Source organism: Bactrocera dorsalis, chromosome 1, assembly GCF_023373825.1.
Source record: "Bactrocera dorsalis isolate Fly_Bdor chromosome 1, ASM2337382v1, whole genome shotgun sequence".
Taxonomy (NCBI): Eukaryota; Metazoa; Arthropoda; class Insecta; order Diptera; family Tephritidae; genus Bactrocera; species Bactrocera dorsalis.
Genome location: NC_064303.1, coordinates 102627112 through 102642850, shown reverse-complemented (window position 1 = coordinate 102642850; position 15739 = coordinate 102627112). Strand labels below are relative to the sequence as shown.

The window sequence follows — 15739 nt, the reverse complement described above, 5'->3', positions numbered from 1 at the left end:
TTACCTAAAGTTTTTTGAAATTTCTCTATATACATATTTTTTTCTAGGTAGGTAGGTAGAGAGTAGTGCAGTCCTATTGTATTTCGGGCTCAATTAGCACTGGCTCTGCCATTTTGATGCACTAGTCGTAGACCATATTATAATTGCTATCAATTTGCGAGCTCATTTTGAAATTGTGTACTTTGCCTTCAAACACATAGATATGTATTTGCTTTTCGTGGTATAAAACATGTCGAAAACGTGTCGAAAGTTAGGAGAACGTTTGACTCAAAATCACAAGCACTTTTTTTGGTATATTTTTCAGATATTGATCAAAGGAATAATATTTTTTCTGATTTGTATGTGGATATAAAGCCTAAAATAATTTTAGTGATAGCAGAATTTCCTTCTGATATTTTTCTTCCAAAACATATTTTTAATATCGATTTTACTACGTCAACTCTTCTGGATATGAATTAAAATCTGCGATTTTGGCTGTCAAAGCCCCTTGTGCTTACGCACCGAGTGATGCATTTCCGTCTTATCGAGTACGAAAATAAGGATATGTATCTTATTTAATATCAGTCACGAATAGACTCCTCTCATTCATCCAAACACCTTTAGACTACTTACTGTAGGCGTGTTAAACATATTGTTGGACATCTTTGCTGGAAAAAAATTAAAAAAAAAATTTAACCACTAGTGTAGACTTTATACGACATTGTATAAACTCTCTAATAACTCTATAATAAACACGGTTTATTTTAGAAGCTCAATAAGTTTTAATACATCGCACTTATGAAATACAATCATGGCGTTACTTGGTAAAAATACTTATCAACCAAATTCTTTTCGTAGTAATCATACATGCTAATCACCGCCGGTTTTAGATTGTCTACATCAAATTCTTTTGACACTGGTATTTCTACGCAATCACTGTCATCTCGCCTTACACCTTCAAAGTACACATGAAGTTGTTGTTTTGATTTTCGAACCATTTTCTAAAAATATACAATGAAACGTTTGCAGATAAGTAAATGCAACAATAATACTTAGGTACTAAGTCTCGCTTTACTTTGCTTATTTTATTTGAGCTTGAATTATCGTAAAGTGTGGGCCATCTAACGTTTTAATGTTGAATTATCTATATTTCGACATTGGAAACGTCAAATACCATTCGGAAAGTAACAGATATTCAGTAAAAAGTCCAAAATTTACGAAATGGGTCGCTATTCACTATTTTACAGTTCGCAGATTGGGCAGAAGATCGTTTGACCGAGAAGCCAATGCACACAGCACGAATCACTGTATGGTGCGGATTTTGGTCTGGTGGAATCATCAGCCCATTTTCCTTCGAAAATGAAGAAGGAAACGTAACCATCAATGGTGAGCGATGTTGCGCAAATCAAGCAAATTGAAGAGGAAGACTTAGATAACATTTGGTTCCAGCAGGACGGCGCTACGTGCCATACAACAAACGCTACACTCAATCTTTTACGCCCGATCTTCGAAATTTAAAATTTTATATCGCCCACCCTATACTTTTTTTTATCACTTTCTTAAAAGTCATCAAGAGATTTGTATTCAAGATGACCATTGCACTGACGCAGGATAATCTTGTCGATTAGAAACTTAACCTTCTAGTTAGATTTTTTGTAAGCATATTTACCTTGGCTTGTTTCGGCAGCTTAATGTCACAACAGTCGACGCCAAATTCGTCACTTGTTGGCAGGTTAATTTCCAATATTGCCATATTAGAGTGTTCAAGTTTCTCACCAACTAATTGCATGCAGGCTTTCAAGTTTTTTCTTGCAGCCGCGGTATCAGATATGGTAGAATTTATGTGGAAAGTATCGCTTAAGGGTTCCAAAGTATTGTACTGATACGAAATTTGAAAAGTCGCTTTGCCGCTTCCCGTAGCAGTGAACTGCAGTTCGCGGGTATTCTTAGGAAGCTGTGTGGTATGAGAGTTAGCAATAAAAATGTCTTCAAAATTTTATTTCAAATTTAGTTATTATTTACCTCAACTTTCTTGTTAATATCTTTATTCTTTTCGCCAACTGTGAACGTGTGCACCAATCGCTTTTGCGAGTAAACATCAATATCCAAAGTAGTGCCATGTTCCTTATATTTGGCGGCATAAATAGATAAGGCGCGCAGACCCACCTCTGTTTCGAAAGTCGATGCAAAACCGCCGTTACTATTACGTTTCGACACTAACCACTTGATAATGGGTGTAACCGGTTTTTTCAATTCCAACATTGTTATTAATATATAACCGGTTACATAAACATCAATATTCGCTGGCGTCTGACCATGTTGCCACCATTTATGGTCACCGCTAGTCAATGCTTTTGTTTCCAATATTCCCAAAAGCTCTTCAACCATGGGATCCTTGCGCAGATGTAGCACATATAAAGACAATGCGGTGGCACGCATATCGTTATTTTGCTTCACGTTATTTCTAATGTATCCTATAGCGTCATCTATAACTTTTTTATGTTGATCTAAATATTGCGTATTTTCCAGTAGAGTGAGCACCACAGATGCAGTGACACTCAATTTATTGAGCGTAACAAAATCATATAAACTGCCATCTTCTTTGAAACTGCCATCGCCTTGTTGTTTGCCCGTTAGAAAAGCGAGTCCATTCTTAAGAATATTTTCATCCACATAGATGTACGACTTCGCTTCGTTAAATATGCGTATAACATAAGCCGTAAGCCACGTATTACCTGGCGCCTTACCCCAGGTACTAAACGAATGATCAGGAACTTTGTAGGTGAGTTCTCGTTGATAGCCGATTTGCAGATAACTTTTTGCTGAATCAGAAATTGCCTTATTCGTTGCACTTGTGCTCTAGAAGAGAAGAGAAGAGATAATGGCATACATTTAAATGATAATTGTTTAATTAACGACAACTTGACGTGCAAATCACAGCTTGTTTTTATTCTAAAATAAATATCACTGCTGTTATCAGAAAATTGTTGTATACCTAGTTATAAGCGAGTATATGTATTAACCAAAAAACATGTCTAACCTGTAAATATTTTAGTACCATCAAATTTGGTACTAGATGTATCATATTTTGCTCGCCACAACCTGATGGGCTGGTAATTAGTTGCGCGAAGTTCTCACCATTGTTGATCAAATTCAACATGGATCCCATTATAAAGTCCATAACTGAAATCTCAATCAGTTCTGAGCCTAGCACAATATTCTGTGGTATTTTCAGTTGTACTGATTTACTTTCTTCTCCATTTATGTAGAGGTCTTCATTTTTCCACTCCGTGATACCCTCGTGTTCGACTTTTAACTGCTTAACAATCACATCGCTTTCATAGATACTTTGCGCCGTCATTTTGAGTGTTATCATGCCAACCACTTTGGGGCGTATTTTAAACTTGACGGTTTGTGTTCTCTCTGGCCTCACATTTACTCTCACCGCATGCTGTTTCTCATTGGGATTTAAAAAGAACTCGAATTCGTCGTTTAGCCTTTCCAATGTGATAGTAGCGGGTACACTTACGCGTAAATAGTTAAAGATCGTTGCTTCCAGTTCTATAATCTCGCCTATAAAATAATAAGTTCCATATAGGTATACATTTATTTAACGGTCAATGGGTTCAATTTTACATTTACTTGCCTAATTTTACGGACTGTGGTAATTTAACGGTAAGGAAAAATTTCAAAAAAGTCCGTATATTCGTTGGTGTTGTTGTGAGCGTAAATCCAGTTTTTGGATTGAGAGAAAACCCTGTTAGAACCCAAGTAGTTATGGTATCAGGTATTTTTTGCCGCAATTCATCATGACCATCCTCACTGCAATTCGAAATACTTGTCTATTAATATCAGTTACAACAAAATTTATAAAAAATTCAAAAGGTTTGTAAATACCTAAGTCATAGAATGAAAACTCTTGTAGAAAGTTAAGCGTTAAGTTTTCGATTTATACTGTATTATTCAAGTATAGTTTTATAAGAGAGCTAAGCTCATTGCATATGTAAACTGGCATTGTAAACTAGAAAAATCTACATCTCTACTTATCATACTTTTTCAAAGTAATCTATCGCAGCTATACATACCTCGTAAAATCTACAAAAGCAAAAGTTTCAAAGAAATTTCGACGCACGATTGGTTTGGCGCCTAACGGATTTGCCGAAGCTCTATCGCCAATGATTCCCTTGTCTACAAAAATAGGCAACAATTACTTATTAAACAACTGTAAAAGCTTACATATCCCACCTATATTGTAATGGGCATTTGTCATTGTTACAAGGCCAGCTGTTATGCCTGGTAGTCCATGACTTCCTGATATTGCACAGTTCACATTCCTTAAATCGTCAAAAATTGTTTTGGCGTCGAAATCGTTGCCTGACTTTAGCAGCAACACGCTTTTGTCCACACCCAATAAGCCAACGTACGAATTTGGCTCTGTGTCGATATTTAAGTTAATATACGCCCCCGGTTTGACCACATCTGGCGCATCGATGGAAATCTGAAAACGAAGCAAATAAACATATATAAATGGATTTAGTTATAGTAAGGATATTTGAAACAATTTTACTATTGTATACAAAAACGCTGTCACCTGTTCTACTTACAGTATTTTGAAATTGATTCTTAACGTTGAATTTCGTCTCATAATGAATCATCCTTTCGTTTTTGAAAAAATAGACAAACATATGCGCTTCCGGCATCATTTCGTAAGTTGGTGTAATAGAAAAAGTGTGTGCATGGTTCAAACCGCCATTGGGTACTTCGATGGTCTCAGTATATACAATATTGCCACGTCCGACAATTACACATACAAAGCTGGAAAAGGCCTCAGGCGATACGAGACGTATTTCTATCGCATCGTCTACTGTGGGACTAGAGTTAAAAATAAACATACTTATATCGATAATATCTGTGTAGAATGAAATGAATTGTCTTACAATTGTGTCTTTACATATAGTCCACCTTCGCCGCCTTCCTTGTTATGATACAGTTGCATAACGCCCGTGCTTTCTGAGTTTTCATATTTGATAGTTATATTTATGCTGACGTAGTTTGCGCATTCAATATTCACATCAACATCGCCATTATTTTCTGCATAAGTTACAAGCTCATCACTTATAAGATCATCTTTTGTACGCATATCAAGTGTGAGGTAAACTTCCCGATCGATTGGGTTTCCATTTTTATGTGAAATACGACCACGATAGACAAATGTCTCATCTTCTCTATTGCACTCGTGAACAATGTCGGGTGTTTCTATTTCAAAATGACTGGCTACAATTTTTATTGTTTTCGAAATTTTACGTGAGGTTTGTGTTGCGCCATCTAGAACGTCGACAGTTATGGGAATGACTCGTAGCCTTCCACCAAGATCCCTTACGTTGATTGGAATATCCAACTCACCCTCTTGCAAGTTATATTGTTTTCTTAGAATATTATTTCTCGTTACATTGAATGTGAGTACACACGTACCAAATATCGGTTTGCCAAAGGTGTAACTACAAAAATTATCATTTTATTTATGTTAAAATAAGTTCTTTCCCTAAGGAATATTAATAAAAAGAGTAAAAAGTTGTAATTTTCGAGACCTACGCTTTGGGTCATATACAAGGTGCGGTCCAAAGTAAACAGGACTTTTTGAATCTAGCGCCCCCCTGGTGGCGCCATCTATATGTCGACTGGTGCGTTAGAATTTACTATCTTTATCGATTGTCTAGTGAGATTTTCGTGATATTTCGCTGATTAGAAGTGAAGTTATTGCGTTTTAAGTGTAAGTATGTTTGTGTTACTCGTGCGAAAATGAGCTTCGAACAAAGAGCCTACATTAAATTTTGTTTTAAAACTGTTAAAATTTTTACCGAAAGTTTTCAATGGATGAAAGAAGTTTATGGTGATGATTGCCTATCCCGTAGCAGAGTGCACGAGTGGTTTCAATGTTTTCAAAGTGGTCGTGAGGACATCAAAATGTGGGCCAATCACCAGAAATTCCATCGAAACTGTGCGTGAATTCATCAAAAATCAGCCGAAATCATCATTTAATTTCATGAAATGGAATGGAACATCTCCAAAACCTCGATTTATCGCATTTTGACCGAACATTTGGATTTACGAAAGATGTGTGTACTTGGTTTACTGGTTAGAACGGGAGTCGTGCTGTCTTTTTGAGCTGCCATGGACCGTAAGGATCTTTTCTTGATGTCTCGAGTGGGTGGGAGAAACCAGATAAACGCAGAAATGCGTTAGCAGTATGGGGTCACGGAACTTGTGGCCCACTGCCTTTGTGTTTTAAGGTCTGAGCAGGTCTAAGTGGCTCCAGTTACGGCATGTATTGCATCTAATCGAGGTGGAGTTTAGATGAGGCCTTCTAGCGCAAACGCAGCAGAAAAATTCATCCAGCCCTGGAGGATCCGCAGAACCGTCTGTAAGTTTATTTTGCATTTCTGAAGTGTATTAAAGTTCTTTCTTGTTTAATATAAACCAACACCTCAAAATATCGCCCGGCTTTGAGCTTTGAAAACTGCGAGCGTTTAAAAGTGCCTCACAATATGTATAAGAAGGACACATTTAACAGTGATTCTCATACCGAATACTCTTCGAAGGTGTACAGAAGCTCTTACGATTTATTGTGACGTGAGATCACAATTTGAACCCACGCGGCTTCCTACCCATAATGGTGTCATATAATACTTCAACTAGTAGTAGTATTAGCCAAGTAGTGTGAACATAGTTGCCGCTTTATTGTATTCGTATTAAGAAACGAGTTGTTAAACAACCAAACTGTCAGTTAATTGACAACAATAGTTATCAAGAAAAATTTTGGCATTAACGATATACCGCATATTGCCTGTCAAGTTGTCAGATCCCTAAGTTCAAAATATATTTAAGAATTTTCTTATAAATGCAATGCAACTTACTGTGCTTTTACTTTAATTGAAAAGGTTTTATCTTTCAGCGACACATAGCTAGGCATCTGCAAGTCAATTTCAAATAGTGGCAGTTCATAATCTTTCACCTCGATAATTTTTTCCGTCAACATTTGCTGCCCCAAAAAAACTTGCATAGACCATTCGCCCGCAACAACTTGCTCAGCTAGCTTAAGTTTTCCCTTGTATACACCGGTATCAAGAACAACATCATCGAAACGTTCAATAATATTATTTTGTGCATCCTATAACAACAAAAAATACGTACATATCTATAGCGTATAATAACATACATAATTATATTGTATGTATGTATGTGTACTCGATTACACTGTGTACATACCTTTAAAACAACAGATATTTGTTGGTTGACCTTTGCTGGTAGCAAGTACTGATCTAAGAATACTGCACGAAATTGTATAGTATCACCGAATTTGTAGAGTGCCTTATCAGTTTGCAAATATACCATTGGCAGATTTTCTACGTATTCCAGATTCGTGGAATTTTCAAAAACAATCCCCGACAGTCCCTGTGCCTTCAATACATATGTGCCATTTTTAATATCACCGAATTCAAAGGTTACACTTTGTCCAGTATTAGGCGGCACCACGATTTCGGTATTTTTGCTAAATTCTGGCCCCTTCAGAGTGAGACCGATTCTCGCATTGTCCTGTATCTCATAAACACTCACATATATACTGTATTTAGAGTTGGGTCTTATGGTGCCCGGCGACGTTATAGTATAATATCCTTCCGCCTGTACCTGGACAATTACCGCAATCACTAAGCCCAATATGGGCAGCACTCCTGAAATATTCACCATACCGAGCGCAAAGTCGTAAAACACTGAAGCTTTATTTCTTGTATTGCTGATATTTATTTGGAAGTTCTAATGCAGTGGGTATAAATGTTTATATGTATATTACGTGATGACCCTATAGGAAATTTTTACTTGTTGTGAATATGCAACTGTGGTTCGGTTCTATCAGCTGATAATGATTAGAGAGATGTTGGGTGTTGCCTTAACTTCACTCAACATTGAGTGCGTATAGAGTAAAATATATTAATTAAAGTATTCCCTTTCAAATGATTGTTTAAAATTATATATATTATATATAATATATGTATATTGGGTAGTCGAAAAAGTCTTTTCGTATTTGGTCAATAGATGTCGTTTCCAGTGCTACCTGTATATGTATATTTTATAAATATTTTATGAACATTTGTAAATTACTTTAGTATCTATCTTTGGGAGTTGAAGATTTTTCGACGGAGAACAGCAAAATATTGAAACATCCTCTTTGTTTTATAAAGACTATATGTATTCATGTTGGGTTTTTTGCTAGCTTATCAACAAAATTTCATCGTTCCTTACTATACATATGTACATATATATTCAAGCATATAAGACTTGTATAAGTCTAGGAGTGATTCTACGTCTGAATACATATTTATTAATTCACCCCGAAAGGGAAACTTTTGCCGATTGTGGTTATTAAACAAATTTGTGAAATAGTAGGAAGAATTACATGGAATAAATTGCGTGAAATTACTTTGAAATAGATTACATACAGATTATTATGTGTAACATTCTTATAATCTTGAAATATGGGCAACATGTGAGCCTAAAGGTTGTTTGTTTTGCCTAATACTATCCGCGATATAGATTGTGTATATAAAAATGATCTGCATGAGGAGACAAGTTGAAATCCGCATGTGAATAAAAATTTAAATATATTTGTTGCGATTGATGCGGATGTTCCATGGCGCCTTCGGAAGGTTAGTATTGAAAGTGAGAGCAATGTCTTTGTTCGTAAATCTCTAAAATGTTATAACTTTGCCAAAACCAATGCTACAAAAGTTAAATTTTGTACAGGGGATCACAGTGAAGTGTCTCTCGATAGGAATGGCTTGATTTTGACAACTTGTGGGTGTCATGTTTCTTTATAGATTTGTGTCAAATTTTGTCAATATGTTTAGTAAGGTTTGTCATTTCATCATGACACGTTTCACTTTGGTACAACCCTTGAAAATTGTCTGAGATTCTCGGTTGGCTACTGTAGGAGCGATTCGCACAAAACACTGTTACGTATATCATTATGCTTTTTTACGGGCGTTTTTCAACGCATAATTGATTATGATTTCTACGATTATGCTCTTCCCGTTAAAGAAAAGCCCATAGTGAAAAAATATTATCGTTAATATATAATAATATCGTTCAGGCCATTATTGAGGCAATCAACGTCGTTCTGCACTGTCGGATCTCCCTCCGACGACATGGAAAATTTTGTGTTTGGATTTGGCTTTGCATCCATAAAAGATTGTATTGGCACAAGAACTGAAGCCGACAGACTATTTGAAGGGCCGCAGTTTTACTAATTGGGCGCTGGAAATGATTGCAGCCAAATACGATTTGCATTGCAAATCTTCTCAAATGAAGCTCATGTCTGTCTTAGTGGCTTCCTGGACAAATAAAATTTTCGTTGTTAGCGGGAGTGAAATCGTCTTGTTCAGGAAACGCAATTGCAACCCCGAAAATCAACATTTTGAAATGGATTATGGTATGGCAACGAACCTTATTTCTTTCGAAATGAGGCGGAAAATTCCGTGGGCATCAGTAGCGAGCATCATAGCACAATGTTGACCGACTTTTTTCCCGAAATTTGATGAAATCGGCGCAGTCGACCTCTATTACCAACTAGGCGAACATAATTCACATTTGAACCTGGACACTTGCATGCAAACTTTCTAATAATTAGTAGGATATAAGGATTTCCAAACATCCGGTTGAGTTGATACCGGGAAAAATGTAAGATTTCTAAAAAACTATGTATATTTTCTAAAAAACTATGACTTTTGCAATTGAATTTTTTTTCATTAATTTTTAAAACACATATGAAATGCTTTAAAAGTATCTAATTTCAACCAACGGTGAGGTTCAATTTAACGGTTAGGTTTATGAAAGAATCGTATGAATACATTTTGCAGAGCATTCAATTTGCTACAAAATCTATGAAACGAGATATTTTTTCAATTAGTGGGAAACGAGATTTTGAAATATTCTTTCTTCTGTTGATGCTAATAAAAAATAGAAAACTCCGAGGCGGAGAACCTTCCCGGTACCATTAAGAACTTGCAGTTAGAGAATTTTACGGAGAGAGATGCCTAGGCACCATGCCAAGCAAATTAAACACAGATGTCTGCATATTTTGGAATCTTTATTATAACATTTTAACACCTGTAAGGATAATGCACAACATTGTTTGTTATATAACTCTGAGCTTCTTAACATTCACATAACTTGCGAGAGGGCATGAAGCATATACTTTCAATGTAATCATGCCACTAACTCTAGGTCGTATTTGAAAATCAATTTTTTTGGATTTTCCTGGTTGAATGTCATCCGTATAAACAATCCCTCTGGCGAATTTCTTTACGGTAACAAATTCAAATTCATTCTTTTTATTTTCCAACGAAACAGCGCATCGCATTCTCTTCTGTAAGTAATTGTAAATCTCAGCTTCCAAAATAACAGTGCTGCCTAAAATCGAGTAAAACAAATTTCAAGTTAAGAAAATTCATAAATTTCTAATTTTTACCTTGTGGCCTTACCCTTCTTCACAAAATTTGGCAAGTCGATATCAACATATATATTCTTCACAGTTTTCATCGCCATTGAAGTCGAAAGCGTGAGTCCGGTTTTTGGGCTAAGCGCAAACCCTGTTATGACCCAAGATTTGAAGGAAGTCGTTGGTAACTTTGTGGGAACTTCATCATAACCAGTAGTGCTGGAATAACAGAAGATTAAAAAACCGGCTTTCAGAAGAACCGAAGCATATTTCAACTATTTGGAAAAGTGCTGAAACAGGTATTTTCGTTTCTTTAAAAAGTAAATTTACTAGTACATACCTTACATAATCGACGAATGCAAACGTTTCGAAATAATTTCGAGGCGTGAAATGTTTTGAAATGAGATCTTTCTCTTTCGCAATAGGTTCGTGTACTGGGAATCAGATTTATAACTATTAATAACTGAACATAATGTAATATTACTAATTTTTATACCCAAATAGTAATTGGCATTTGTCAATGTTATAAGGCCAGCAGTTTCACCTGGACACGGAGTGTTTATTTTCAAATATGATTTTGGTGTCTTAGAATGCACATTTGATAAATCCTTGAAAATTTTTTTGGCATTCAAATCATTTTCTGTTTGTAACATTAAAGCGTCTTTATCCATACCCAATAAACCAACATAAGAATTTGGTTCAGTAGATATACTTAAAGAAAGAATAATACCTGGTTTGATGATTTCTGGCGTGTCGAAGGTGAGCTGGAAATATTTTACATTTTGAAAGATTTAATATTTTAATTTTTTTCGATATTTTTTCTCTTAATTTTATTTGAAATTTTTTTCTCTCAAGATATTCACAGATAAATTTCTAATATTCCTCTTCAGTATTATTTTTTCGTACATTAAAAGCGCGTAATAGAAGTACGATCACATAAACAGGGTTTTCCAATAAGACTGACATGATTTCTTAAAAACACACACACTAATTGCTAATGAATTTTTAATGATTTTTATTTAATATAAAGTAGAATTGATACACTTAAGTTCTGAATATAACATCGTTCAAATGGTCTTCACAACTTCTTTTGCAGAAACGAATACGATGAACTCAATTTTCCAGTAATTTTTCCACTAAATCAAGTCGTTTGTCATGAATAGTAAATTTAATATTGACTTCGAAAGCTGGAAGAAAGTCTTGTTTTTTGGTAAAGACCAATAACTTCAAATAACCACACAAGAAGTAGTCTAATGGTGTTAAATCACAACTTCTTGTACGAGGTATGACAATTAAGTGATGAGACTGATTTCATAAAAACCGTATATTTGAAAATTATTCTACAACTCTGCCATCCCCTTCATAGTAGTCCCCTTGGGCAGCTATACAGCGATTCCAGCGCGTTTTCCATGCTTGGTAACATTTCTGGAACGCTTCGACTGGAATGTTCGCGAGAACCCTCGTCACGGCCGCCTGGATGTCCGTAATCGGCTCAAAATGGATTTCTTTGACCACCGATTTTGTTTTAGGAAACAAAAAAGTCACAAGCTGACATGTCGGGCGAATAAGGCGGCTGTTGCAACACAGCGATCCCTTTAGAGGCCAAATACTGGGACACACTGAGTGCGGTGTGGCACGGCGCGTTGTCGGGATGAAGGATCCAGTTACGAGCGATGTCTGGGTGCACCCTGTTGACTCGTTTTCGCCATCTTTCGAGTACTTGGCAATAGTAGACTTGATTCACCATTTTCCCCGGTGGAACGAATTCTTTGTAGACGATTCCATGGCTATCAAAAAAGGCAATAATCATCGTTTTCGCCTTCGACTTAATCATGCGAGATTTTTTCGGGCGGGGGGCACGGGGAGACAACCATTGTGAGCCTGGGCACGACTAAAAGCACTATTACCATACACTCTTACAATTTTAGCGTACGTTTCCGAAGCTGTTTCGCCCAATCTGGCGCAAACTTGATTTCGTTTTTTCCATTTTCCTGACGAGCACTACAAACAAATGTCAACTCAACTTGACGAAGCAGGCGAACTAAACAAGCTAGAGCAATGATACATACAATATCAGTCTAGAGGGGAGGGATACCGAAAAAAGAAAAAGGGAATTTCAAGGTCACATGTTTACCATAAGCGCGGCAGTAAAATCAGTCTCATTACTTAATTGTCAAACCTCGTAGGCCATTCAATGTCACAATTTCTTGAAATAATCGAAACTCCAAACCTTTCTCGATTTTTACACAGGAATTGTGGTACGTAGCCCTGTCTTGTTGGTACCAGTTGTTGTCAAGATCACTTCTTCCAATTGCGGTCATAAAAAGTTGCTTATCATCGATCTATATCGCTCTCCATTGACAGTAGCGGTGTCATCAGCTTCATTTCGAAAGAAGTATGGACCGTTGATTCCACCATACCAAAAACCGTAGCAAACTGATAGTTTAGATGAATATAACGGTTATTTATGAATAATGTGTGCGTTTTCTTTGCAGAACATGATTTTCTTAAAACAATCGTTATCGCTTTCAAGTTGTTTCAAGATAAATTCACGACGTTTACGGCGGTCCAATAGTTTCAGTTCTTGAGTGAGAACAATTTAATAAGAACGTAAGCCCAAATTACTAAATTGTTAAAACTTACTTAATAAAATGAAAAAAAATTACAAATCATGACATATTAAAAATGGGGGCGAAACGTTACTTAGAAATCATATCATCCCTATTGGCAGCCCCAATATTAACTTACCGTGTTTTTGAATGCGCTCTTTACCGAAAATGTTGTCTCGTAGGAAACCATGTTACCGCTTTTTATAAAATACACAAACATATGCGCTTGCGGCATCATTTCGTAAGTCGGCGTTATAAAGAAAGTGTGTGTTTGGCTCCAGCGGCCATTGGGAACTTCAATGATATTACTATATACAATATTACCACGTCCAACAATCACACAAACAAAACTGGAGAAGGGCTCTCGCGATGCTAGATGCACTTCCATGGGCCCATCAATAGTTGGGCTGAAGAGACAGTATTTAGATAAAGAAAAAATAGATGTTTATTGGTTGCGAACGATTTAACTTACAACTGTGTGCTAACATGAATTCCTTCCTTGCTGTTATCGTTTCGTTGCTTTAGTTCAATTTTTCCCGATTTTTGTAAGCCTTCGTAGTTGATAGATACCATGATGGTTCTATAATGAGAGCACTTAATTTTCACATCAATATAGCCCTCATCATTGACGTGGCTAACAAATGTCTCAGCGCCGCCATTGGTACCCGGATTCAACGTTACAAGCACATTATCATCCACATCAATCGGATCGCCGTTATAATTGTAAATAAGAGCGCGATATAGGAATACTTCATTTGGTTCATGGCATTCATAAGACATTGATGGCATGCTTATTACATGCAGATGTGGTACGATTCTTACCACCTTTGAAAGGGTGCGTATGTTATGTACGTTATCTTCAACTGTGACATTTACAATAACATTTTGTATAATTCTACCTATTTCATATAGATATATTGGTATTTCCTTATTTCCATTTTCAAGTTGATGTGTCATTCTTATTGTGGCCTTTTTTTCTGGAATGATATTTAATACGCAGCCTCCTGAGACAGGACTATTAAAGTCATAGCTAAAAATAATAAACCAACGAGCTGCGTTTTAAAACATATATGTATGTATGTAACTATAATGTGATTATAGCTTCTTCGATGTTCTCTACATTTTCTCAATTTAGTGCACGCGCAGAAAACAGAACAAGCCAAATGTATACTTAAATCTTTACAAATAACAAAAGCTAAGTCATTTTTGAATTACTTATTTGTTATTATTTTTTTCACACAGTCTCACACTGTGCCAATGAATGGTCCAGTGTGCCGTAAGCCTAACTTTTATTTGATTCAATGTACATATTTTTGAATCAACTTACCGCGCTCGTACACCTACGACGAATTCATTCTCCTTCAAAGTCACATAACTGGGTATGTCCAAGTCTACCTCAAATGAAGGCGGTTCATAATCTTTCACCTCGATAATTTTTTCCGCCAACATTTGCTGCCCTACAAACGCTTGCATAGACCATTCGCCCGCAACGACCAGCTCAGCTAGCTTAAGTTTTCCCTTGTATACACCGGTATTAAGAACAACATCATCGAAACGTTCAATAATATTATTCTGCGAATCCTATGACAACAAAAGATACATACACATTTATAGCGTATAATAACATAATTATCTTATATGTATGTGTACACGTGTACACTGTATACATACCTTTAAAACAACATATATTTGTTGGTTGACCTTTGCTGGTAGCAAGTACTGATCTAAGAATATTGCACGAAATTGTATAGTATCACCGAATTTGTAGAGTGCCTTATCAGTTTGCAAATATACCATTGGCAGATTTTCTACGTATTCCAGATTCGTGGAATTCTCAAAAGCAATTCCCGAAATTCCGTGCGCTATCAATGTGTATGTGCCGTTTTTAATATCACCAAATTCAAAAGTTGCACTTTCTACGGAATTAGGTGGCACCACGACTTCGGTATTTTTGCTATAATCTGGCCCCTTCAGAGTCAGAGCGATTCTCGCATTTTCCTGTAACTCAGTAACACTCACATGTACACTATATTTGGAGTTGGGTTTTATGCTGCCTGGCGACGTTATAGTATAATATCCTTTCGCTTGTGTCTTCACAATTACCGTAATCACTAAGCCCAATACGGGCAGCAGCTCCGACAATTTGTACATTCTGGTTAGAGGCCGACTAAGTACTGATATGAATGTGTGAATTATTCAAATTGATGTATGCTCCTCTTGTACGTATAAAAATGTATTAAATATCATTGAATATATAGCAAGCAATGTTAATGTATATGTGCGTATTTGAACGTATGTATGTGTACAGGTGTAAGCGCAGTTTAAGCCTTTCTTTGATCAACTAGTTGCGAACTACTTAACAACAAGTCGGTCAACCGTCTTTTTTCCAACAGCGTTTGACTTTTACATGTTGATATTATACAGGGTGTCCCAAAATTAATACAAGATTTAAATTTGCCGCCAGTTCAATCAGTCTTCACAGTTGATGAAGGTAGAACCGATTATATTTTGTATGAAATTCTCGTACTGCGCTCGTCAAGCTTTTATTATTTTTGAAATATTGCTCAATATTGAAGACACGTGTGTAGCCTAAATTGTCAGTTGTCAATTTTTTTGTTTTTTTTTTCACCACAGGGTTATCAAACCTTGCTACATAAAT

At 36.2% G+C, this 15739-nt stretch overlaps 1 protein-coding gene across 3 annotated transcripts; it reads right to left on the bottom strand.

Moving 5' to 3' along the window:
• Nucleotides 1-721: 721 nt before the first annotated feature.
• LOC105231171 (alpha-1-macroglobulin) lies at nt 722-15254 on the bottom strand. 3 transcript variants are annotated; one of them, XM_049459989.1, is made up of 12 exons: nt 14782-15254; nt 7246-7275; nt 6894-7147; nt 4917-5477; nt 4584-4851; nt 4225-4477; nt 4065-4167; nt 3626-3801; nt 3020-3552; nt 2002-2838; nt 1649-1933; nt 722-980 (listed from the first exon to the last, which is right to left on the bottom strand). In XM_049459989.1, the coding sequence occupies exons 1-12, from the start codon at nt 15229-15231 to the stop codon at nt 789-791; spliced, it is 3942 nt and encodes a 1313-aa protein (XP_049315946.1). In that variant the 5' UTR covers nt 15232-15254; the 3' UTR covers nt 722-788. The 3 variants fall into 3 exon arrangements, with proteins under 3 accessions (XP_049315946.1, XP_029408240.2, XP_011210627.2); XM_029552380.2 differs by lacking the exon at nt 7246-7275 and having other exon boundaries at nt 14752-15254; XM_011212325.4 differs by lacking the exon at nt 14782-15254 and having other exon boundaries at nt 7246-7765.
• Nucleotides 15255-15739: the final 485 nt, after the last annotated feature.

Bases quoted from the DNA above. Each gene is read 5' to 3' on its own strand.
- LOC105231171 (XM_029552380.2), bottom strand. From the start codon at position 15,231: ATGTACAAATTGTCGGAGCTGCTGCCCGTATTGGGCTTAGTGATTACG. The intron at 4,852-4,916 runs GTAAGACAATTC...TTTTAACTCTAG, and splicing joins CTATATGTAAAGACACAATT to TCCCACAGTAGACGATGCGA. The intron at 1,934-2,001 runs GTAAATAATAAC...CATACCACACAG, and splicing joins ATATTAACAAGAAAGTTGAG to CTTCCTAAGAATACCCGCGA.